This window comes from Manis javanica, chromosome 7, assembly GCF_040802235.1.
Source record: "Manis javanica isolate MJ-LG chromosome 7, MJ_LKY, whole genome shotgun sequence".
Lineage (NCBI taxonomy): Eukaryota > Metazoa > Chordata > Mammalia > Pholidota > Manidae > Manis > Manis javanica.
The window spans coordinates 122,352,099-122,378,502 of record NC_133162.1 but is presented as its reverse complement, the minus strand read 5'-3'; the positions used below and the strand labels follow the sequence as shown (position 1 = coordinate 122,378,502).

General features: G+C 34.7%; 1 protein-coding gene across 6 annotated transcripts in view; it reads right to left on the bottom strand.

The window, feature by feature from the left end:
• The window catches only part of GALNT13 (polypeptide N-acetylgalactosaminyltransferase 13), a 494,477-nt gene that overhangs the window by 245,969 nt on the left and 222,104 nt on the right, over window positions 1-26,404 (bottom strand). For all 6 annotated transcript variants that reach the window (XM_073241476.1, XM_036996088.2, XM_036996089.2 and 3 more), the window contains one exon: window positions 24,221-24,389. In XM_073241476.1, the coding sequence (XP_073097577.1) occupies window positions 24,221-24,389 (169 nt within the window). The remainder of the gene's footprint in view (window positions 1-24,220; window positions 24,390-26,404) is intronic.

Below are 26,404 nucleotides of genomic sequence, written 5' to 3'. Positions count from 1 at the left end.
TTGATCAGCAAATTACTGAAATTCTTCCTCTGCCCAATCCTGTTTCTTTTTCTTCCTTCCCAAAGATATTGATCACATAATCACTCCCTAATATTGAAAGATTATCTTCTAAGGAAACTACTCTATAACACTAAAGGTGCTATATATTTACTTTAATCAGCCTTTGAAATAATTTTGAACCAATAGCCCATCTCCAAGTATGTGAAGACTTCAAAAAAATTATACTTTAGGAGTCCCATAATAAAACAAAGAACTCTTTTTTGAATGATGTGAGATTAAGTTGCTAATACAGTGAACCATCACCCATATTTTAGAATTTTCCACAAATAAGGAAACTCCTTTACATAACTGTATGTATAACAATTAAAGACATTAGAATTGATCCATTACTACCATTTAATCCTCAGACATTTTAAATTTCACCAATTGCTTTCATAATGTTTCTTTATAGCAAAAAGGCTGAGTTCAAAAATCATGAGTTGCATAAGATTGTCATATTAGTCTCCTTCAGTCTCAAGTTGTCCTTGACTGCTCTGCCCTTGACAGTTTGAAGTTCAGGGGCCACTATTTTTTGGTGTTATAGAATGTCCTTCAGTTTGGATTTGTTTAATGTTCCTCGTGATTAGTTTCAAATTGTGCATCTCTGGCAGGAATACCACAGAGGAGCCGCTGCACAATATCAGATGGAGCAGGACTTTGATTCCATTGCTGACTACATTCCCTTTCATCATAATGAAGGCAGTCTCCTTCATTTTAATTAATAAGTATTTTTGTATGGAAGACCTTTGAAACTACTTAAATGTTCCATTGATCATCAAAATGCCTATTTATGTATTCATTTATTCATAACAGTATAGACTCATGGAATCTTATTTTATTCAATAGGTAATAAGAGTCCATTAATATTATTGGTGGTTTTGATGCTAAAGTCCCAAGTTTGGCGACTTGGAGCCCCTTCACCCTGGCTTCTGTGTCCTTTGTCATTCTTTTGGCATTCCCTCGATTCTCTGGTACAACAAAATGTCCCAAGTTCATCTAATATTTTCACTGCCCCAAGCCAGCAACCAGCCATTTCTCTAAGGAGCTCTGGTTCCTTTTATTGGAGAATGGCTTTAAGAAATTCAAGATATGGGCAGTAGGCATGTTTACTGTTATTGAGATGTCATTGTTCCCAAGCCTCTCAGTAGACAACAGTAGGAATGTGTAATTGTGTGTGTGTGCATGCATTTGTAAGTGTATGCACACATACCTAAACACATGTGCACCCCAGATTCAATTACCTTTTTAAATATACTTCTATCTCTCGCTTTCTCTCTGTACGGAAATTCAAAACTTAACATTGACAACCTCAATTCCATTCCAATACCACAGGACTCGTTCTAGTTTTTCCCCGTCAATGTCCTCAATCTCCTTTTTCAGGCAGTAAGAAGCCTGACTTATTTACCCATCCCACTGTAATGCAACCAATATCCCATCTCCTTGGTCACCCACTTGCCCACACAGATGAGCTCTGAAACTCACCACAGGGCACTGTCCTAAGCCTAGGTAGTCCCCTTCACGCTTGCCATGCTCTGCTCTGCAGCTCTGGCCCACTGTGCCATCCAGCAGCCCTCCTCACCATTACCTGGCTCCAGGACCATTCCCCAAGTCAGACCCCACATGGACGACCCTTGCGTACCACTTGGAGTCCAGCTGCCTGTGCGAAATGCCTCTCCCTAAGCCCTGATGCCCTGCATATCTGACTTAGCTTTGAGAGAACAAACTGGCTGGTCCCCATGTAAAGACACTCTTCCTCTCACTAGGGTGCTGACGTCCCTTTCTGGGAAGCCCACTTATGAGGATGACTTCCCCACATTGTTTAGGTTCTGACATGCCAGGCCAGTCCACTCCCAAGGGACTGCCATCCTAGACTTGCCCAGATTGTGCTACCCCCGTGCAAATCCCTTTCCACGAGGACTCTCTCCTCAGTCTGCGTGGACTCTGACGCCCATGCAGTTGCCCCCCTTATACTCTAGAGGCATTGGCACCTTGCACCCCACCTGGATAGCATCATCACTTTGCAGGGGTTCTGACTCTCTGGTGGCTGACCATGCCCTCATCCCCATGATCACCAACCTAATCGCTTTTGCACTGAAATGTTTAGGGAGGGAAGGAGAGTGGGAAAGGAAGGAGGAACAGAGAAGGGAAAAAGTCTTGTGCTTTGTTTTGAATGCAGTTTGCAGCTGTTGTGATCATTCCCAAAAGCTCATAAAAAAGAGGGGTTGCCTTTTCTATTTAACCTTCCAGACATTTAAACTAATTGTTGAAAGGTGTTGAATCATCAAAAGAAACTCAGTACTAAAATCCCTCTATTGGCCCTAGAAAAATACAATTGTTCCATGTGCTACATGTGTATGTTGGAGAAACAAATCTATTGACTATGCTACATTTCTAATATACAAGCTTCCTGGGTACTTTTCACTTTTCTTCAACTAGGATGTATATTCCACAGTGGCAGGGAATATGTTCAACCCATATTTGCAACCACAGGGTCGAGCGCAGTTCCTGGCACCTGGTAGGCATGACAACATTTATTTAGTGAACGAGTTGAGTTCCTTTAGACCAGTCTTCCAGAACAAATAGAAAGCTACTTTGTTTAGTCTTGTGAGACTTCAGGAGAAACTAAACAGCATACTAGACCTAGATCATGACATCCAAACTCTCCCAAAAAGCCTCGAATAATAACCACCTGTACCCAAGGATTGCAATCAAAAAATGTTTCTGCCCAATACTCCGTGAAGCTCATAGTCAACTGAAAATCTTCTGCCACCTGTGCAGTTTGATCCACTGATATCCTTCCCAGTGAGTTCTCCTAATAGTCTTTCTCTTTGTGTAATTTTCTTCTCAGCTTGGAGCCCAGATCCTGGTCTAATTTCACTTTCTCTAGCCAAAACTAGAATCAGTGCCCCTTGGGAATGACTGGTTCTTTAGACTCCCTCTTCGTATAGTAGGAAGATCCAAAATACCCCTTAAATTCTCTCACTATGAGGATTAGAACCCTATGTGGCATCTTAGCCCAGGATGTACATTCCAACAATTCTAAATATTCATGAAAACGGAGGAATTTTTAAAAACCCCTGATAAAAACATGTACATAAGTATTCAATCATAGTATTCTCAGTCATATCTGAAAATGGTTAAATATCCAAATTATTGTCTCATCCTTTCTAAAGCTGATTTTATTCATACTTTGCTGATATAATGACACAGTATAAGTACAGAAATATGTCCAGTTAATTACAACTCTCTGAAATTGTGATAATTACCTAATGTGTGGGGGGAAAAAAAGAGAAAGAGGAAGAGAAAAAGAGAGAAAAGGTACCCCAAACTGCAAGGACCTTTCCTCAAAGGAAAACATTCATATAGGAGGATTCCTTCCAAATTTATTGATGCTTTTGGTTTGGACAGAGACAAGCAAAATATCCAAACCTAAATATCAAAGTTTTAACTGACATCTGTTGGACTATTTTCTTCTACTCTTTCAGGAGTAATATTTTTATTGATCTTCTTTTCATACTTGTATTTAAAAGAGAATAAAAGCATCCTGCTGTTTCTATTTGTTTTCCTTCTTAGAATTCACTTGTGGTTCCCTTTTGAGAGAGCAGGTAAAATTTTCACTTGGTATGGATTTTCACCTGGATTTTAGGTTTTCAAATACTATATTTATTAATTTATTCAATATATAATTATTGAATGTAGATTGTGTGAACTACATTGCTAGTCATTAGAATTATAATAATGAAAGAAATAAGACCCAACCCCTGTCCTTAAGCTTAAAGGTTATTATAAATAACCAAACCTTTAAAGTTTCAATAAATCATGTGGTTGATTCTTTCCAAATCTTTCAAGTTTCTCAATTCTAAACTTGGATATATTCCCTGTGTGTGTGTGTATGTGTGTGTGTGTGTGTGTTTTAATTCAAATATCTTTTCCATATTCAAGTTCTATATTCTCTGTATTTGAGGTTGACACATCATGTGTTTTCATGTTCCTTATGAATAACTTTCCAATATTAAAGTAACATAAACTTTTTGAGTAGATAAATTGAAAAACTCTTTGAACTAAACATAACAGTTTTTTATTTCATCAATAAAGGTTCTTCCTAAAACCTTGAACTTTGTATTTTGTTTTCCAGAATGCCACTTTTAATTTTTTCTGGTATGTTTTAATAAACTTAACAAATTTTCCTTTAAGTGGCAGGTACCTCATGCCCCTATGCCTCTATTACCTTTTGTGAAAAATGGTTTATAGCTGTTGAGATCATAAATATTTTAAGTATTTAAGCTATAACTCCATATCTCAAATGAAATCAATGTAACACAGAAATGGAATGTTATATATGCACTATGTATATTTCAGTTATATTTAAGCCACTTATTCAGTGGTCACCTTTTGGACCATTTTATGGTAATTTACTACTCTTAACAGATTTGCCTTAACAATTGTGAATTTATGGATTTATAGCTTCTTTTCCACAATTCTAACTTTTTTCTGTTTACTTTGTTGGGATATTACAATATTTTTTATACAATGACTACCCTATGTCTGAATTACTGCCTACTAGATTTTATAAACACCCCATACCTGCAGCTCACATGAAATTTTATGTCATACTGAATATAAAACCCTTGCGTTATCGGGCATGCAGGTAGCCTAGTGATCTTCATTAGGCAAATGTGACATCTCCACAAAATCTTCATTTTAATAAGGAATTTTACAGGTGAAAGAAATCCTGGATGATATTAAGGTAAATGCTTTTATTTTAAAAATGAGAAACAAAGACCTATGGAATGTAAATTATGTAACCTAAAGGAACCTGTTAGTTTATGACAAAGCATAAATATTTTTAACGTTTTCTGGATTCTAGTAAAATGCCTTTTTAAAAAAAATTTCAGTTTAAAATAGGTATTTCTATGTGTTGTTAGAATCTCCATTATTTATACTAACTTGCCATTGTTTTGATCTTAATCCTCAGGACACTCATTTGTATTGGCTATTCTTATTCCTGTGCTACTTTCAGTGTTGTTACTCTGTGTACAAAAGTCCAAGCTAAAGAATATGACCACACCAAAACCTGCACGTAGATGTTTACAGGAGCTTTATCCATAATTGCAAAAATTTGGAGTCAACCACAATGTTGTTCAGTAGGTGAATGGATAGATAAACTGGAATATCCAGACAATGGGGAGTTATTCAGCAGTGAAAAGAAATGAGCCATTAAGCTATGAAAAGCCATGAAGGGACCTTAAATGCATATTGCAAAATAAAAAAAAAGGCAATCTGAAAAGACAACATACTATGATTCTAACTATGTAACATTCTGGAGGAGGCAAAACTATGGAGACAGTAAAAAGATGAGTGGTTTTCAATGGTTGGGGAACAGACAGGGATTGAACGGGTGGAACACAGAGGAATTTTAGGGCAGTGAAACAACTGTGTATATTACAAAGATGAACACACGTCAATAGATATTTATCCAGACCCAGAGAATTTACAACACCAAGTGAGCCCTAATTTAAACTTTGGACATTGGGTGATCATGATGTGTCAATATAGGTTCATCAGTTATAACAACTGTTGATGAGAGATGTTGATAATGGGGGAACCTCTTGCACCTTTGGAGGCAGGGGAATATGAGAACTCTTTGTGCCTCACTCTTAATTTTGCTATAAACCTACTAGAGCTTTAAAAAATAAAACATAAAAAGAAAATTTACAGTAAGAAGGAAATAAGAATTTGAAGGAACATATAAGCACCCCAGGTATTAAGCATAAAATGGACCAAAGATCACACAGCCACCCCAGCTACTGTATGTCAAATGGAACACCACCCCAGTGATCACACAGACACCACAGCCTGCGTGTTGCATGGACAATGGCAGTGAGATGAGTAGTGGAACACTCCTGTATTCAAAGATTATGGGTTGAGACATAGTTTTGTCCTTTATCATAAATAATTCTGGGAAAGCCAGGTAACCACTATACATGATGACGGTGACACTAACTCATCTGACTTTTGAGTGGGAAATATTAGTCATAATAATGGTCATAATTGTATATAAGGGGCACTATAAACACAACAAGGACAGTGTGAAATCCATTCACATATTTAAAGCTGGCACCAAACACACACTTTCATTATCATAATTTCATGAAAGTGAAACAATAATCTGCCAACATATATTTCTGTTTTGTCATTTTTAAGTATAGTGAGGGTGGGAAATATGTTACTCAACTCTCCCTTTATTTAACAATGTTGTTTGTAAGACACAAGTAACCAATGCATATATAAAAAACAAATGAATATTCTTTACTGGGAAAATACCATCTCTGTCTACTCCCTACTCACCAAATACAAATATGAAAATATGGTAGTTGTGTGCCCCCTGCCAAATTCTCCCAGAAAGCATCTGCCATGGTCAGGCTGTTGTTGAAACATGTGTATCTCACATATACCTCCATTTTCTGGGCTCTGGTTTTGTGACACAGTCTATTAAGCACACAATTGAAGCAATTTGCTTCTGTTAAAATCACTCACAGATGAACTGATTTTCAGACAGGGGAACTGTTTATGAAAAGCACTAAATGTCTTTTTAAAAGTTATGTTATTTTGGACTTGTACCTGACACAAAAATTTAGTAAACTGACATTTCCCCACATATACACGTCGATGGTTCTTCTACCAATAAAAATGTCTTTATTACTTCAATTCTAGGTACATTACAGTTTTTCTCACTGAACTCCAGTTGTTTGTTTCTGATATAGAGCATTTCTATTAGGATGGAAAGCCACAACAAAGTTTTTCAAAATTAAAAACACACTTGATTCTGTTACATGACAGCCTTCTCTTTTCTCATAACCTGATCTCTTGATATATCAAAAAGTTATAAGAAAAACACTGAAAAATGCCCTTTCAAGTGTTATCTATGGTTGCATAATTTTCATTGTCAAAGGTAGTAAACACTAAAGGTCTTATCCTATATTCCCTGAATTGCCATTGGAATGGGATCGTCCAGTTTTTGCTTACTCCCCAGATTACTCTCATCATTATTTATTCACCACTTTCTGGGTTTCTTTATTTGACATCTACAGCATCTGTCTCAGCCACCCACTTAAATATTCTTGTTGTTCCCTCTCATCCCCACTCCCACCATGAGGCAAACCTATTCTGAAGTCCCTAAAATGATACCACTGTAGTACACACATTTTTTTTCTTCTTATTCCAGAGTCCACTTCAATCAACTAGTCTGGAAATGTATTTGGCATGGACTTCTAGATGCCTTAAATGCATACATATCCTCTCTAGTTGAATAACCATTACTAGTATAGGACACATTCATTGGACCTCAGGTATAAAGTCATTGGACAAGGTACACTGCAGCATTTCACAGATAGGTATGTTTACCCTTTATGATATCAATCTTCTTACCATTACCTCCTCACTGCTGTATGAACAATTTAGTGCTTGCCTTCTCAAGGAACTCAAGTAGGGGACATTGGGAAGAGTACTACTTTGGAGTCAGAAAGCCTTGTACAAATTCTGGCTTTGCAACTTGTATATTGTCTGATCACAGAAAAATATGGATCGGTCTAAGGGGATAAGAAAAATACTTTTTCTTAGAATTTCAGCAAGTGATAGATAATTTTGACTAGCGATAGGTAACTCTAGTTCTAAAAGAAACTGCTGTTTCCTAAAGGATAGCAATACTCATACTGTAGAATCTCTGTCACCAGCATCTAGCCTAATGAGAGGAGATTAGGAATTTGAAAGAGTTTAGGAAGTAAAGGAATTTAGAAGCACTGGGTATGTGGTGATATTTCCTGTCTCTGGGGCAAAGGATAAAAGTACTTCTCACTTATCAAGTCAAATGACAGAGATCTCAAGATATTCATTCAGAGGTTATAACTATCTTTAAGAGATCAGCATCTCTTTGCACAGATACTTATTGGCTATGAAGTTACAACCTGAAATAATGCTTTGGGACCATGACAGATTGCAATGAGAAGGTACCTGGAGAACCAGGGCTTGCTTTTCTTGGTGTCTGGAGACATGCAAGACAGGCAGCATCCTGGAGGAGAGTTGGCTGGGAGAAGTAAGGGCATTTCCACATTTTCATGCGTTGTGGAGCCATAAGTTTATAACAGCAAGTAGATGTGTTTGGAGGAGTGGACTCAAGGCCTTTCAGTGGAACTCTGCTCTATAGAGCTATCTTCTGAGATAAAGGAGCCCCAGAAGTAAGTACTTTGATGGCATATTGCCCAAAGCAGGAACTGAGGGTGAAGATTGAAAGAAGTCAGCAGGAAGTCTTTGGTTCATGTTAGCAATTATACAGTGAAGAAGTCTCCACAATGCTGCTCGCTAAAAATGAAAACACGGATGCCTGCCACACTGGGGAATAGGATGGCCACCTAGTATTAGCCAGAGTAGGCTGCCCGATTTTACTATTTGAAAGGAGACTTCTCTACTAGCTTAAAATGGCCAGAAAACTGCAGATAAATGATCCAAAGCCTGGGAAGGGAGATCTGGCAGGAAGTTTAGAAGAAATTGAGGGAGAAATCCATTTCCAATAGTTCAGCCCAAACAAAAAATGTCTCCTCTTACATCAGTTTCCTTAATTGAAAGTGGGGATAATACCATTTACTTTCTAAGCTTAATCTGAGTATTAGAGAAGGGTACTAAAGGTTGAGAATTTATAAGCACCTAGCAGAGTGATTTGTACTTAGCAGCTTCTTAAAAAATGGGACCTAAAAAATGGACCCCCAAAATTGTATTTGTTAGTTCTTTCTTGGCTATCACTAAACTCCAACGACTTCAATTTTGCTCTGATCTTTTGCTGAACACATTATAAGTATCCTTAACACTGGACTATTTCCAGTTTCCATTTTTCTTATTCTGCTCCAGGTCAAACAGTCTGCTGGAAAAAAAAGGACAAAAGTGCTAACTTAGCCCAATAAAAATCTACACTTCTTTCATCATGTCAATATCCCTCTGAAAACCTCTAACAGCTCTCTTTTGATTACAAATGCAAAGCCAAGCTTTTCTTGACATCTTCTGTGTGCTATCAGTCTACCACCATTCATTAATCCGTAAACCCACTCAACAGATATTTACTGAGTGAACATGATACCAAAGAAAGCCTAAGAGCTGAGGATACAGCAGAGAATAAAACATCGATCTCTGGATTCAATGAACTTACTCTCTATAGAAGAAAGCAGGTAATAAAGAAGATAGGTAAGTAAAACATGCTCGACATTAGGTAGCCAATAGCTTTAAGGAGTGATATAAAGCAGAGGAAGAAATATAAAGTGTCATAGGGTGATGGATGTTCTTTAATGTCATGTGGTCATAGAAGACCGCGGGGATAAGGTAGCATTTGAGTAAAGACGTTGAAGGAAAGGCAACAAATCATGCAGATAGTCAGGAATAAACAGCCCAGGCAAAGGGAACAAAAAATGCAAAAGCCCTGAAGTGGTAATGTTCTTGGTGTGTCTAGTGTTTACCTGTACCTGGAACTGAAAGAGAAAGTGGGTGAGTACTAACAAAGAATGCGGGAAAGGCAATGGACAGCTAGATCGTGTAGTGTTTGTGGGACATTGAAAGAACTGTGGCGTTTGCACTGCACAAGAGGCGCAAAGCACTGAAGGATCAAAGCAAAGAAAACAGCACAAAGCGAAGTAGAAGGAAGATCATTCTGCTTTGTTGACAAGAGACTAGAGGGCACCAAAGGGGGAGAGCAAAAAACAAACGATGCAAAACAAAAACACTTGATAGGTGACTGCAATAATAGAGTGAAAATATTATAGATTGAACCAAGATGGTAACAGTGGAGATGATAAGAGCTAATATTTTGAATTTGCTGAGGTGTCAGCTATGGGTTGCAAGAGAAAGACTCTGCTCAAATGAGAGAAGTTCACCATGAGCAAATCTAAGAATGGAATTTCCATTTCCGAAGAACTTCACAAAAAGAGATGTAGGGACCAAGTGGCACTTAGTTTTCCAGATGCTACATTTCAGATTATTAGACATTCCAGTGAAGATATCAAGAACACGTTTAGATGTTCAATTCTGGTTGTCAGGGGAGGGGTCTAGACTGGAGATTAAGATGATATTTAAAATGAAGAGACTACATGAAATTATCAGGGGAGTGAGTGCTGATAGAAAATAGGCCAGTTTCAAGGGCTTTTCCTTGGGATCTACCTATGTTTAGAGGTTATAAAGAAGAAAAGTCACCAGCAAATAACAAAGAGAAAGAATGGCCAGAGAGAAAGGCATGAGAAAATTAGGACAGCATAGTGACTTTGAAGGCGAGTAAAAATTTGTTTCAAAAAGAAGATAGAAATCAGCTGTGTCAAATTATGCTGACAGCTCAAGAAAAATGAGGACTGAACAAGCAATCAAACAAACAGAAATAGACTCATAAATACAGAGAACAGACTGCTGGTTGCCATAGGCAAAGGGAGTGGGGGGATGGGTGAACTAGGTGAAGTGGATAAAGTACAAACTTCCAATGATAAAATAAATTAGTCACAGGGATAAACTATTGCATAGGGAATACAGTCAATAATATTGCAATATATTTGTATGTTGACACATGGTAATTATACTTATCATGGTGAGCATTTAGTAATGTATATAATTGTTGAATCACTATATCATATACCTGAAACCAATATAAAATTGTATGTCGACCATATTTCAGTACATAAAGAAAATAGAAGGACTCAAAACTTACAATTAATTGGAAAAACAAGGAATCATTAATGACTTTGGCAAGAGCAATTTTGGTGGTATTGTGGGCACTAAAGTTAACTGAAGTGGGTTCAAGACAAATGTAGGTGAGGGGTGGTTTAAGACCATGAGTATAGCCAATTCTTTCAAGATTTTGAGCAAGAGAAGAGGAACAGATACATTTGTAAGGAGTGTTGTCTAAAGATATTTTTTTAATATGTTTGTTCCTAAGGGAGAATAAATAGCATGTTTGCATGCTGTCAGGAATAACCCAAGAGAGAAAAGAACTGATGATGGACGAGGTGGGATGAATTGCCGGAATACTGTGCTTGAGTAATTAAAAGGGAATGGCATCAAGTGTGCAACAAAGAAGCTGGTTGACATTAGAGGCATGGACAATGCATTCACGTTCACAGGGAAAGAGAGAAGGTAGAGGATACAGGGCTACAAATGCATGTAAGGGGGTCAATCAAAGGGTAGGACTAGTGGGGATTTTTTTTTATTTGCTTCTATTTTTCTCAATAAAATAGTAAAATTATGAGCTGAGAGTGAGGATTGGAGAGGATTTATCAGAGGTGTGAGGGGAGTGCTAAAATTATGAAATAGTAAGTTACAAAGTGGAAGAGAACACAGACAAGGGAAATGTCATATGATTGATGGAAGGCCTGCTTGGGGGCAGTGATCGCGACTGTATGAGTCAGCGTGACTGTCAGCATGACTATGAAGAGTCCTCAAAATAAACACACTATTATAGCAGATCCGTCTCTTCAACACACCATACAATACTCCTGTTCTGTATATCTCCTCATCTCTTCCTCCCAGTTGGAATCTCTGTGTTCTCCCTCATATCTAAGCAAGTCCCACTCATTATTCAAGGGCTAACCCATGGTTCATGCTCCCTATGAAACTCAGTGAGATAACTCGGTCTTGCTTTCCTTCTGCTGTTTTCATTGGTGGTCTCTAGTGGTTAAGGGTACATGCTGGGAATTATACTGTCCATATTCAAACACCAGCTGCATGAGTTTTGGAGATGTTCCCTAACCTCTCTGAGCATGTTTCCTAAACCATAAAACACAGGATATACTTCATGGAGCTTTTACAGAGAATTCTATGAATAATGCAGGTAAACTATTTAACATATTACCTGCTAAGTAGTAAAACTTCAACAAATATTGACAATTAGCTACATGTACTATTATTACAGAATGTTTTAATTCATGTGTATTAATTGATTCACTGAGAAAAAAATCTTTCTTAATCAGTATGTTGTATTACTTTATTAAGAATAGAGACTGTGTGCCATATTTGCTTTAAAATTTCTCACAAAATACTGTCCAGAAAGGAGACACTGGATAAGTTTTTATGAAGTTGAATTTTTCTTATGAACATACACTATAAAATTTAACTTTATCTTGTGTAGTATGATAATAAAATAATTACTTTATACCAGATTCTTCCATTCAAATTTCTTAGAACACATCTTAGAAAAATAACAATCTCATTAAGTATAACCAGATAGCTTTTATGGAATTTAGTGAAAAATGTCTCTAACTCTATCTATATTGTATCATTACTTATAAAGAAAGAGACATAAAAGAAACACAAATAATGCCTTTCCTAAGAGGAAAAATAAATCAAGACTCAATAAATGTATATATATATATATAGTAGAAAATATGTTTGAACACATATACTTTTATCCTGAAACTATGATCATTACATGTATTCCATATATTTCAAGTTGGACTTGGAGTGTTCACAATAAAATTTATTTATTACCAACACTGTTTTTACTCAGTTTTATTATGATAAAATTACATAGAAATATTAATATATTAAATTTTAAAACTCAAACACAGTGTTCTCATTTATGTAGCAATTATCATCAGAAAGTGAGTTGGCTTCTACAAGGAAACTTTGCAAGGTCATGAAAATATTAATTACAATAAACATGAGAATTGTTATGCATCTGCCAACATCACCCATGTCAGTAAAAGTATGTCTTGTCTTACTGTCATGGGTTAAATTAAATTAATGTAAAATCAAATTTTTTTTTAGCAAAATAACATTGTAACTTGACATTTGTACAATTTTGACCTGCCTTCAGGCACTGACATGTGTACAGAGAACATCTGTTGGGGGAAAAAATAGTGAGGAGAAAGTTCATACAGAAGTCAAATTTCCCTTCCACATAGGATTATTCTAGAAATGGCAGAACTATATGTTTTCTTAAGTTGGATCAATCTGCAAATGTTTGTTAAGAAACCATCTTTACTTTTTAAATTAGGTTTTTTTGATGTGGAAAGTAAAAAAACCCCAACACATTGTAACTGCAAAATCTACTTTCATTGGCCTATTTTACAAATATTAGAATCTAAAAAACAGTTTTAATTATATTTTACCCAATTATGCTAACACTATACAGATACATGTAGCTATCAATTTCACAAAGGAGAAGTAGAAAGTAAGAATATTAATTGGATTTATGATCTGATTAATTCAACTTCCATATGTTGCTAAAAATCATAAAGATAACAATAATTTCAACAATACTTTGATTTATGTAATATGCTCATATGTGGAATTAATTTCACTACCCAGATTAAGAGTGGTATTTAATCTCTGTGTACAAGTGTGTATAAAATCAGCCAAACCACCAATCTCTTAGTCATGTAACTTGAAACATTTGAATCATCTTTTGAGTCCTCTGTTTTCTCTTCCCTATATCCAGTCAGTCACCAATCTTGAAATTCCATTTTCAAAATATCCTTAGTGTCATCTATACTTACATTCCCTTTCCCTCCTCATTTGCTTCATGTTTTACACACACACACACACACACACACACACACACACAATTGAAAATTCAATCATTTGCCCATCCCTCCTGAAGCTATCCTGAATTTATCTTTTCCCTTCATATTAATTCACTACTACACATTGCGTTATGTTCCTAAGGCAGCTATCCTGGACAAGATCCTTATCTAATCTTTTCTACATTAACATAATAGCCAGCAGGGAATCCTATTAAATTCAGACTTCTATCTCTATTTTCTATATAAAACTGCAGGGATATCTCTTCCTAAACATCATCCCTTTCATATCATGTTTCTGCTCCAACACCTTCTACTTGCCAGCGTGATGATTCCAAACAAAAGCAGAATCATTGTTTTTAGGATTCCTCATCACCCTCCCTAGGTCTGTAATCCAGAATGTTAGCTACAACTTTCCATTGTAGTTGGGCTGTCTCCTCTCAGGCCTCACATGTGTTCTGTCTAAACTATTAGTTTTTTCCATTCCTCAATTATCCAAAATTTCATATGAAAACTGCTTTATCCTTTTAAAAATTGCCCTTATTTTAGAACAAATCTATCATATTTTATTGATGTACACTCTGATTTTGAATAAAGATGAAGAAGATAAACACTTCTGCCCAAAATCAAATAGATCAAAATATAGGGAACAAAAAAAGCAAAAATGTATGGAACATTAACACTTATGAGAGTGGGTAAATATAAAAACCCTTTAGTCCTAAATAACTCAAGCAGGAAACACATAAATAAAAATATGACTGCCATGATAGATTTAAAAAAATGAAAATTAAATTATCTGCTTTCTCAATTAGAAGTTGCTAAATAAAAAACAAAAGAAGTATTTGGTCAATTTGAATATATAAACTCTTAAAAGGATGTATGAAATAATAGCAGGGCACATATCCAATTTTACCTATAATCCATGTTCTTACCAAGTAGTTTCATTGGCCCTACTCTGACCAGAACTGGGTTATTCTTCAATGTATACCTTTCTTCCTGTGCAGGAAGCTACCTCCACTTCATTTAAGCCCTGTTCCATATACACCTACCCTACAAAACAAGGCTCCAAATATATTCTTACAAAGCTTTCCTTTATCTCACCTCCACACAATGGCACTTCTAAATTCACACCTCCATGTGCTACAAGTTTTTGAATATTTTCTGTCTTGCATGCATAATGTTCTATAATGGAAAATTTTATCTGTTGGTTTTCATAGGTACATAATTAGATCTAGAAAAATGATGAATATATAAAAAAAGGAAGATTTTGTTTTAAAAAAATGATGCGGTGAATGAAAACTGGAATATATCAAAATTAAAAACTTTTGTTTTAATTAAAGACCCAAATCAGAAGTGAAAGGCACCCTATAGAATGGGAGGAAATATTTGCAGATCATATGTCTGGTAAAGAGTTAATATCTAGAATATATAAAGAACTCCTACAACTCAACAACAAAAAACCAAATAACCCAATTAAAGCATGGGCAAAAGACTTGAATAGATATTTCACCAAGGAAGATATATATGCAAATGGCCAAAAAACACATAAAAAGATATTTAACATCACTAATCATGCAAACTAAAACTACAAGATAACACTTCACACCCACAGCTACTATTAAAAAAAAAAAAAGAAAAGAAGAAAAGTGTTTGTGAGGATATAGAAAAACTGTAACCTTGTGTGCTGCAATATAAAATGGTATAACTGCTATGGTAAATAGTATGATATCTCCCCAGAAAATTAAAAATGGAATTACTATATGATCAACCAATTCTACTTCTGGGTACATATCCAAAAGAATTGAAAACAGGGTCTCAAAGAGATAATTTGTACATTTATGTTCATAATAAGATTATTCACAATAGCCAAAAGGTGGAAGCAAATCAAGTGTCTATTGATGGATGAAGTGATACACAAATGTAGTACATACATATAATGAAAAATTATTCAGTCTTAAAATGTTAGGAAATTCTAACACATGCTACTACAACATGGATGAACCTTGAGGACATAATGCTAAGTGAAATTGGCCTATCACAAAAGACAAATGCCGTATGATTCCATTTACATGAGTTACCAAAAGTAGCCAAAATCACAAAGACAGAAACTAGACTGGTGGTTTCCAGGGCCTGGAGATGGGAGAACATAGAGTTGTTGTTTAATAGGTATAGAGTTTCAGTTCTGCAAGATGAAAGCATTCTGGCTGCATAACAATGTTCATATACTTGCAGGGGAGGGAAAAATGTTTTTTCTCCTCTCTTGTGTTTATTGCCTGTGGTCTGTGGATTAAACTGACAAAGGCAAAAGTAACAGGAGAAAAGTCACATACATTTTATTTGATGCTAATATTTGGGGTTTTATATGCATGAAGGCCTTCATAAAAGAAGTGAAGAAGTGGTTAAACTCGGGGGTTTGTATATCAATTTAACAAAAAGTGATGAATTGTGGGAAGTGACAAGAAAAGAGAAGGTGTCCCGGCTCTTAGGGGTAGGAAATTGTGGGAGGAAAAATTATGGGGAAAACTAACAGAAGATAAGAGTTTTTAGTAAGGTTCAGTTTGTGCAGAGTCATCTCAGCACCATCTTCATCACCAGTGGTAAAAGTTGTTCCTGTCCTGGTTAGAGAAAGACACCTTCAGAAGTGAAGTATATGCCTTGTTGAGCAAATGGAAGATGGAAGAGAATTTTTCCTCTGTCTGCTTTTTCTCAATTGACTTCAGTTAAAAATAATTTTATGCCAAATTGGCATATTTTGTGGTGGCATATTCTAATCTCCTTCATAGTTAACACTACTGAACTATATACATGAAATAGTTAAGATGGTCAATTTTATGCTATGCATATTTTACCATAATTTTAAAAAATCAAGCTAATAGTGTCAGAAAATTAGCTTAAGTATTATTGAGGGGTAGTTCAAATATAAATGGAGTTATGCAGCATGCTTTATGCCTATAGTGATACATAAATGTATCCTTTAGCAAATACCCAGGTATATTCTCATCAACTTTCTTATTTGAAAAGAAAGTTACAATGTAACACTATCAGTATCCCAAAGATAATAATAATACCTATCCCCTCCATCTTCTTCATAAATGTACATATTCATGTATGTATATGTGAGAATATCTATATTTATTATACATGTGTATACACACATTTATGTGCATACATAAACACATAAACAGACATCCTTACACACCACTTTTAATTTGGGTCATGAAATTGATTCCACATATGAGCACATAATATAAATCAAAGTATTATAGAAATCATCATTATTATCTTCACAGGTAAAATTTTTGCCAGCATATGAAAGTTGTAGTAATTTTCAAATTAAAAGGAAAAGATGTGGAACAGAGATCAGAAATCCAATTAATATTCTCATTTTCTATTTCTCCTTTGTGCAGTCAATGCTACATTTATCATACTTCAATTTGTGGGGAAGTCAATCCATGTAAATGGACAGGTACACTTGTGAGACTGGGCACAGAAAAATCTACTATGGTTTATTTCTGTTTTATGTCATAAATAAACTCTGTCCTTTGAGAGGAACTCATTCAGAATTTGTATGCTACAGCTCTTCTTCCACTAATAATGCAAGACTGCTAGAGTCTTTTTTTCTTTATCAGCTTGCAAGTGTGCATATGTAAGAAGCAGTTATTTAGTCTAGGATATAAATAGCTGAAATAAATTTCCTATTTCCTCATTTTTTCCCTGATGAAATATACTTAAATGCCAGCTGCATTATAACCTTCAGATAACTCAATACCAGAACCAGGAGTGCTACTAAATGTCTGATACAAGTAAATGCTAAAGAACCTTAGCATTTTGTTTTAATTGCCCATAGTTTTTCTTATATAAATATTCACCCAATTATTACTGTTAATTTTTTATTCAAGAATATTTTCTGAATAAAGGGAAAAGCCAATTGCTTAAGAAGTTTCCTCACTTAGTCCAAAAAAAGGAGCCTAGGGCTAACAATAAATATGAAACTTTCACTAGTAATTCAGGACAATCCTGTTCTTTGTCATTTTTGCAATTATAGGTGTATTCCCACAATATTGTTACTTAATTACTTAGGTAAATATATACCTTTCACTCCTCACACTCAGGGTCTTTTAGCCTGTTATATCCATTTATTTTATTCTCAAGGCTAAGCCTGTATTAGGTAAATGACAGAGATTGGTTGGTTGGTTGGTTGGTTGGTTGACTGATTGATGCATTGGTTTAATCAGTGAAAGGAAACTGGCTTAGAAAAATAATGAGTTAGCAACATCCAACAGGAAGCCGGCCACAGAGCCAGATCTTAAACCTTGTGTGTTTTGACTCCGTAACTAGAGATTTTCCCAGTTACTTGAAAAATCTCCCTCCACAGTTGGCTTTTTGTTCCTTGTCCTTGTTTTGCATATAATGGAATAGGGTCATTGATTAGAATCATAGCCATATTGTTTTCTCTACATCTAGGCCAGCCTAGAGGCATGTGATAACACTGGCTACAGATGCCTTGGAAAACCAAAATGATTTTTGCTGGCTTTTTATAATATACAATTCAAATCCTGTTTTCAAAAAAATAACACATACATACCACAGGCATCTATGCATTTGCTTAATGCTGGTTCCTCTGTAATTGTACCTTTATGAAGTTTTATATTCCCATCCATACAGAATATTGTCTGTTCCAGCAACCCAATAAATATTTAACATTTCTAAATATTGATAAAATATATTATAATATTTAAGTGCATCAGGTCCACTCAACTTATCAAGTGAGTTTCACAGTCTTTCACTGTTTATTCTGTTCTTTACCCCTCACCATTCTTAGTTCTTTATTTATTCTAAGTTCCACAAAGCAGAGACTTAGTTTTTGTTCACTGCTATAGCCAAGGCACATAGAACAATATTTGGCACATCTTAGCATTTAAATGCTCAAAAATAATGCATTTAATATGTCTTAGTGGGTTTCTTTAGTTTGATAATTCTCTCTCTCCAAATATTAACATAAAAATGTTATACTAAAAATGGAACAAAATGGCATCTATTTACTTGCTTCCTAAAAACAGAAATATTTAACCCCTTGGATTCTTAAATCCAAACTACATACATTTACAAAATCCTGGACCCACAGTTGATGATAAATATGTTAACAAGTCCCTAATGCTGAGTATCAACACTTCAAATTAATACCCATTTTCCTAAAAGTTTCAGATAGGTTAGAATTTCATGAAAATTCACTTTTTTTTGAAGCTATGGGGAATGACCAAAAGAGATAGGGGTGATTATAAGTCATCTGTAATTTTTTATAAGTTTATAGAGACTGCAATGAGAATCCCAGAAATGGAGAGCTTTCAAGAAAGTAAGAACTTTCATTAAGGGCTTCAGCCTTAATTTCACTTAAAGAAATCTGAGTACCATGATTATTTGTGATATTATCATATTATGTCCATCAAGTAATTAAAGGTTCTATATAAATGTATTGCACATATTAATAAATAAAGCATATTAAGTAAATAAATGAATTAATATAAATACTTATGCATCACTAGGGATGGACATTCCAGAATTTACTTCTAGTTTGCCCTGATGTTTCATCAGAATTACCTCTAAAGAAAACCCTATTGTTTATCCAGTCTTCTCTGTGCCCTGGGATATTTATTTGGGTTTATTTCTCTGAACACATATTCAAATATTTGTAGATTGATATTAAGGCCAAACACAACATTAAACTATTTGGACAATTATCTGAATTCAGTCAAGCCAGTCTAAGCATAAATTCTAGTAAAACATGCAGAGATACTTGAATAAGTTCACAGTTTGGGAGTTTCAGATAACTATCAATTCAAGTTTTCCACTATATGTTGAGTTCTTTTTTAATTAATTATATGTGAATACTATTTTTACACATCTCTGTATAATTTATACCAGTCATTGTTGAGGCTCATGTATCCATATTTTTAAAGATATAACTATCTAAATATTAAACTATAACTCACTAACACCAAAATCGAAAATGAGTATTAACAGATTTCTACATCTTTTTAAAAAAGATTTTGAATATCTGACTCATGGTGAGTTTTTCAACATTACTTGTTCCCAGATGGTCACACAGTTGAGTCATTCAACATGACTTGCTAATGTCACCAGTAAACCTCACATGCACTTGATCATTTGTGTAGGAATATGGGATGATATTTATGTGTTCTAACTGAGAGTATACAAAGTGGTATCATATAAAAATAAAATAGAAAATTATTTCACTAATATTATTTCATAGATTATTTGTAAGTTCTCAAAAGTCAAGCAATAGTAACCACAGTAAAAGTGAGGGGGTTTAAGATGGTGGTGTAGAAATATTCTGAACTCACCTCTCCCCTGGACACAGCAAATCTAGTCACATACAGAACAATCCCTCTGAAAAGGACCTGAAAACTAGCTGAACAGCTCCTCCACAAGAATAAAGAGCCACCTCAAGACGGCCAGTAAGGCAGAGATGTGGTCTCAACAAAATACTCTTGGCGCCATGACCACAATAAGTGGCCCACACTCTGATCACAATCAGATCTCGCAAATATGGAGCTTCTCTCTGAGGAGTGAGGGGCTGATGCCCCACAGCAGACACATCAACTTGTGGGACCTGTGCCAGTGAGACAAGCCCCTACAAAACCTGGCTTTGATAATCAACAGGGATTCCATCCTGGAGACTCAAACAGGTGTGGGGAACTGTGATTTTGCTCTTAAAAGACTCACATCTAGACTCACTCATCCCAGAACATGACACAAAAGCAGCAGTTTGCAAAGTGCCTAGACCATATATAAGGAAATTCATTTGCTTATCTTAGAACATTTGCCTGATGGGCAGGGGCCTGCTGTGACTCTCTTAGGGGATAGATCCTGGAGGACACTATTTTTGCACTCTCCCTCTACCTTGCCCCTTGAGCACCTGGCTCCGGAAGCCAGGGGACTTGTGCTTCTGGGCCCCACAGAACAGAAACAATCAGAGAGACAGTTCTTGGCAGGCTAATACACAGGGCACGGCATAGTCAGCAGACTGGGCACACCACAGTCTTCCTGTGAAAAAGACCTATTTGCTTGTCCTGGAGATTCAGCCTGAGGGAGGCTTCAGGGTTACCACACATCTAGGAGCTTGAAAAAAAAAAAACTGAAGAAGACACAAATAAATACAACGATACTCAGTACTCATGGATTGGGAGAATTAATATTGTTAAAATGTCCATATTATGCAAAGCAATCTACAGATTCAATATAGTTCTAGCAAAATTACTCGGGCACTTTTCACAGAAATAGAACAAACATCCTAAAATTTACATGGAACCACAAAAAATCCTGAAGAGCCAAAGCAATCTTGAGAAAGAAGAACAATACTGGAGGTATCACACGCCCCGATTACAAAACTTCAGTAATCAAAACAGTTTGGTATTGGCATAAAACCAGACACACAAGTTATTGGACAAGAAGAAATCCTGGAAATAAACCCATACATATTTAGTTATTAATTTACTACACAAGGAAACAAGAATATACAAAGGGGAAAGGACAGTTGAACTTCCCAACTTCAATAAATAATGTTGGGAAAACTAGAACAGACACAAGCAAAAAAATGAAATTAGACTACTATGTTACACCATACACAAAAATTAACTCAACATGGATTAAGGACTTGAATGTAAAGCCTGAAGCCATAAAACTCCTAAAAGAAAAAAAGACAGTAAGTTCCTTGATGTTAGACTTGGTGATGATTTTCTGGATCTGAATCCAAAAGCATGGGCAACAGAGCAAAAGGAAAGAGTGGGACAATAGCAAGCAGAAACTTTCACACAGCAAAGGAATACATCAACAGAATGAAAAGGCAGCCTACTAACTGGGAGAAGATATTTGGAAACTGTATATCTGATAAGGGGTTAATAATCAATATATATATAAGAACTCATACAACTCAATAAAAAACAGTCAAACTAATTAAAAGTTGGGCAGAGGATCAGAATATACGATTTTTCTAAAGAAGACTTACTGATGTCCAAAAGTCACAGCCAAAAAATGCTCAACATCACCAGTTATCAGGGAAATGAAAATCAAAATCACAATGAAATATCACCTCACACCTGTCAAAAAGACTAGAGATAACAAGTATCAGAATGTGAAGAAATGCTGGTGGGAATGCACATTCATAGAAGCACTGTATGGAAAACAGTATGGAAATTTCTCAAAAACTTAAAAATAGAATTATCATATGACCCAGAAATTCTGCTTCTGGGTTTATCCAAAGAAAATGAAAACATCACAAGGATATATGCACTCCCATCTTCACTGCAGCATTATTTACAATAGCCACATATGTAAACAACCTAAGTGTCCATTGGTGGATGAATAGATGAAGAACACGTGGTAGACATACCATGGAATACTATTCAGCCATAAAAAATGATGAAATCTTGCCATTTTTAAGAACATGGATGTACCTTGAGTATATCATGGTTAGTGAAAAAAAGTCAAACAGAGGAAGACAAATGCCATATGATTTCACTTACATGTGGAATCTGAAAAAACAAAACAAATGAACAAATAAAGCAAAACCAATGGATACAGAGAACTGATTGGTTCTTACCAGAGGGAAGAGAATCCTGGGATGGATGAAATGGGTCAAGAGGTACAACTTCCAGTTATGAAATAAATAAATCATGGAGACGTAATGCTCAGCCTGGTGACAATGGTTAACAATATTGTATTCGATTTTTGAAAGGTGTTAAGAAAGTAAACCTTAAAAATTCTCATCACAAGAAAAAAAAATTTGCAACTTTGTATGATGACAGATTTTAACTAGACTTATTGTGGTGATAATTTCACAGCATATACAAATGTTGAAGCATTTTGTTGAACATCTGAAACTAATATAATGTTATATATCAATTATATCTCAATTTTTTAAAAAGTATGTGGTTAAAGCTTAACAAGTCTTTTAATAAAGAGGTGTCTTACTAAAAAAAGCACAGTAAATATCGCATTTTGCATAATTTTTATCCTGAGCAATTTTAATTCTCTGTTTCAAAATGTTGAATTACTATATATGTTAAGGCTTAATTACTCAATTAGTTAACATACTAAGTGATTCTTGAAGGAAGAAATACCATTGGCCACAAATATTTTAAACAGCAGCTCAATGAAGATTTTGCTCTCTTTTTTTTTAAGTGATAGCTCTGTATAAAGTAATTCTTACCTTTATCATCCCAGATCTAATACAATATTCATGTTCTGATAGTTGAAAGTGAAGATTTTTAAAAATTTGAAGTAGTATTTACATGGTTTTCCTGAATACATAAGTATCACATTTACCCACTTTGTGACAACATAATACACAAAACAAAATGATATATACAACATTATAACATTATAAACATAGCATTTAAACTGTGCAAAACTATTTAGAGGAAGATGCTTCTTGTATATCTTTAAATATGCAAACATGTCTATATATATATACAAAGAAACATACATAAATATGGACAGAACTACCTATAAAATTATTTAGGCATTTGGAATGTACAAATGTAATATTTGAATGTTTTAGCCATTTGCTGGTGACCAAAAGTATCAATAATTTGTTGTTATTTGTGGGTTTCTTGAGAGAAACATTTCAAAATCATACAAGGCTATATAAAACCAGTTATTTAGTTACCAATTAAACCTCTGATAATCCATTCCCAACATGTCAACAAGATTTTGGCTCATCTATTTTGGTCTTATTTGAAGTAATTCAGAAAGAAAAATATCATATTTAGTAAATATGATGTTAACATTATGATACTACTAATGCATGTAACCCATTATAGGTGGCAAAATTTATTTGAATTAACTATGATTTTATTGTATATAGAGAAATCATTACATGTCTAAAAGAACAACTTTCATTTATATAGAAGTGTGCACTGGACTATATTTGTAAAGTTAGACATTTTCTAAAATCCCAGCACCTATCTTTTCTGAGTGCCAAGTGTTTGCTTTATGACTATAAACTAATAACAATACTGCCACTAAATATTTTTATTTTTATTGTATCCATTTTAAATACTTTCAGCTATCTAGAGCATAGTTACAGTTAATCAAAAGTTGAATTTTTCAACATCATTTTTCAAGCATCATTATTATTTCCAAGTGAATATTTCTTCCGTGGATGATAACTGAGCATTCTAATTATCAATAGCAGCATAGAGTGCTGGAACCCATAATAATCTTTAAAGGGTCAAAGAATCATACAGGCAATTGGCTATTTTCATGCTAGAATAACAAGCAGACTGTTAAAAGCTTTCTATGCAGGCAAGCAAATTATCAAAGAGCATGTTTACTTTGTATTTGGCAAGGTAAAGCAAAGCAAAACAAAAAAACATCTCATGAAGAAAAATCTGTTAGGCTTTTTGTATTTTGCAATGTCTTTTCGAGTAAAATATCTTACTCTGTCAGAGAAGGTAATAGTTTATATTTCTCATCATAGGCATGCACAGTATGTTCCTGCTATATTCAGAACCACATAGTTAAAGAATTGAAATAATCTGAGTTAACTGAATTTCTGAGATATTATGAAATATGGAATATTACTAATGTATAAGATTATATGGCACATGTAAACTCACCCTTCTAATCTTACATCCGGTAGACTTCTGTTAAGGGCAATCAGATCACTGGCCATAAGGTTGAACTGATTGATTTTAAACAGTTCTTTCATTTTTTCCTGGTCATCTTTAGGAATCAGCACAGCTTTTCCCATTTCTCCTGGACCTTCTTGGTTTCTTGAAATAACAGCTGTAAGACACACACAGGTACACACACACACATACAAACACACAGATAATGAACTGAATAAATAAACTCATGTTGGCTTAGATTCTAAAGTCTATTATTTTAATACTGGCTTAAAAATATAATCATCAAGTTCTTATTGCTTACTTACAAACCATATACTATGCTAATGAAATGACCTATTTTAATTCGTTATCTCACTGTTGTATGTTGTCTTTTATGTCTAGACATATTATATATAATCTGACTTATCATTAAGACTTGATAATTAAGCAATACAAAATACCAAACTTAAAACTTCTCTATTGCATGCATAATCAATGTAGTCATTAGAGAAATAGGAAGTTGAGCACTCGGCAGACCAAACTGTGCAAAATAAAGATTAATTTATTTTCATATACAATTGTTGAATGTTTTGATATTTCACATATTTATGTCTATGACATCTTTATAAAAGCAAGCAAGGTTAATAACACTTTATCCGCACTGCAATTTGGTTCCTTTGTCAAAACAGTTTCAAATAAGTAAAAAGAACTTCCATAATGCTGATATATAATTTCAAATGTCAGGTTGTATTTGGATATTATGTGCTCCCTAACTGGAACTTCACAGCAATGTTCTCTTAAGAGAAGTTGGGATTCCATATAAAGGTTAGTGTTCTTATAATTTCCTCCAAGTTATCACTACACTAATACCCCTTCTAGTTCTAAAATACATGTTTTAATCTGTGTGTGTGTGTGCAGGGGTTCATGAGTACATATATATGTATGTATGTTAACATGTAATAATGAAAAGTTCAGTCATTCCTAACATACCCTTAATTTACTCATAATGACATTAAATTAGGTTAAAGGGAAAGGAACATGGTTTTGGTCTTTACTCTTCCCATGTTTCGCTATGTTACAGTGCCTGACACAATAGCTTTACTGAATTTAGTTCCCACATACTTTTAAAGGACAAATATTTGGACCCAGATTACCTTAAAATAGTGTAAAAATTTTTGAAAATACAATTCATGTGAAAATAATTTGTAACTGATGACATTTCATACAAATAAAAATCCTAAAATAATATAAGAATAGCCTCAAAAGTAGAACATAAGGAAACTTTCCTCTCACTTGACCTTCACAGTTATAAAACTTCAAGCCTGGTATTACTAGTACTAATATATAGTTGATTATCCAGTTTATTCTCTTTGCAAGATGATCCTGACTTTGGAATGGGATAGGCCAAACTGCAAAAGAGAATAGACATCTTGAAGAACCATCAAAAATGGGTATCAAGATGGGGCTTGACCTGGAAATCCTCTCATTTATAAAAAAAAATGGAAACATTCAAAATGAAAAAAGATGCGTGTATCCCACCTCAAACTACTTAAAAACGTGTCACCTAAAGAAACGTTCTGAAGAGTCTTTAAAAGCAAAAATAGAAATGATAGCAGGAACTTTATGAGAAAATACATTTTACTCAATTTAAGAAACAAAATTCTAACAGTAATATTTTATGTTGGGAGTTAGTAAGCTTATGGTCTGTAATGCCAGTGGAGTTAGAGTGTGGCTTTGGGTGAAAACTGGGCTTCTGGTGAGATGTTGACCATAAGTAGGCATTAAGGTACCTTCCATTTCTAGGATTTCTGTTTTGAGCTTTGGTTCCACAAAAAGTGTTAAAATCTAATTCCTATATTTCTCTCAGGAGTCCTTCCAGTTCTCAAGTAAATAACAGAATCAGGCTACGTGATAGCTATTGGCCATGGATATTTTATATATTATATTTTATGTACATACCATATATATATTTATTTATTTTTTTCTTGAAACACATTCTGGTCTGCAACCTTAATGCCAGAAAAAAATAGGATTATTTTTTGTTGTTTTCTGGTGAAACTTTTCAATTTCTGGATGATTAAAGAATTTGAGGTCAAAAAAATTTTAGCTCTTTTAAAAATTAAGAAAACAATTCACCATTCACAGTTCTTTAAAATGCCCTCTACATACTCTGATGAAAATACATTACATTGC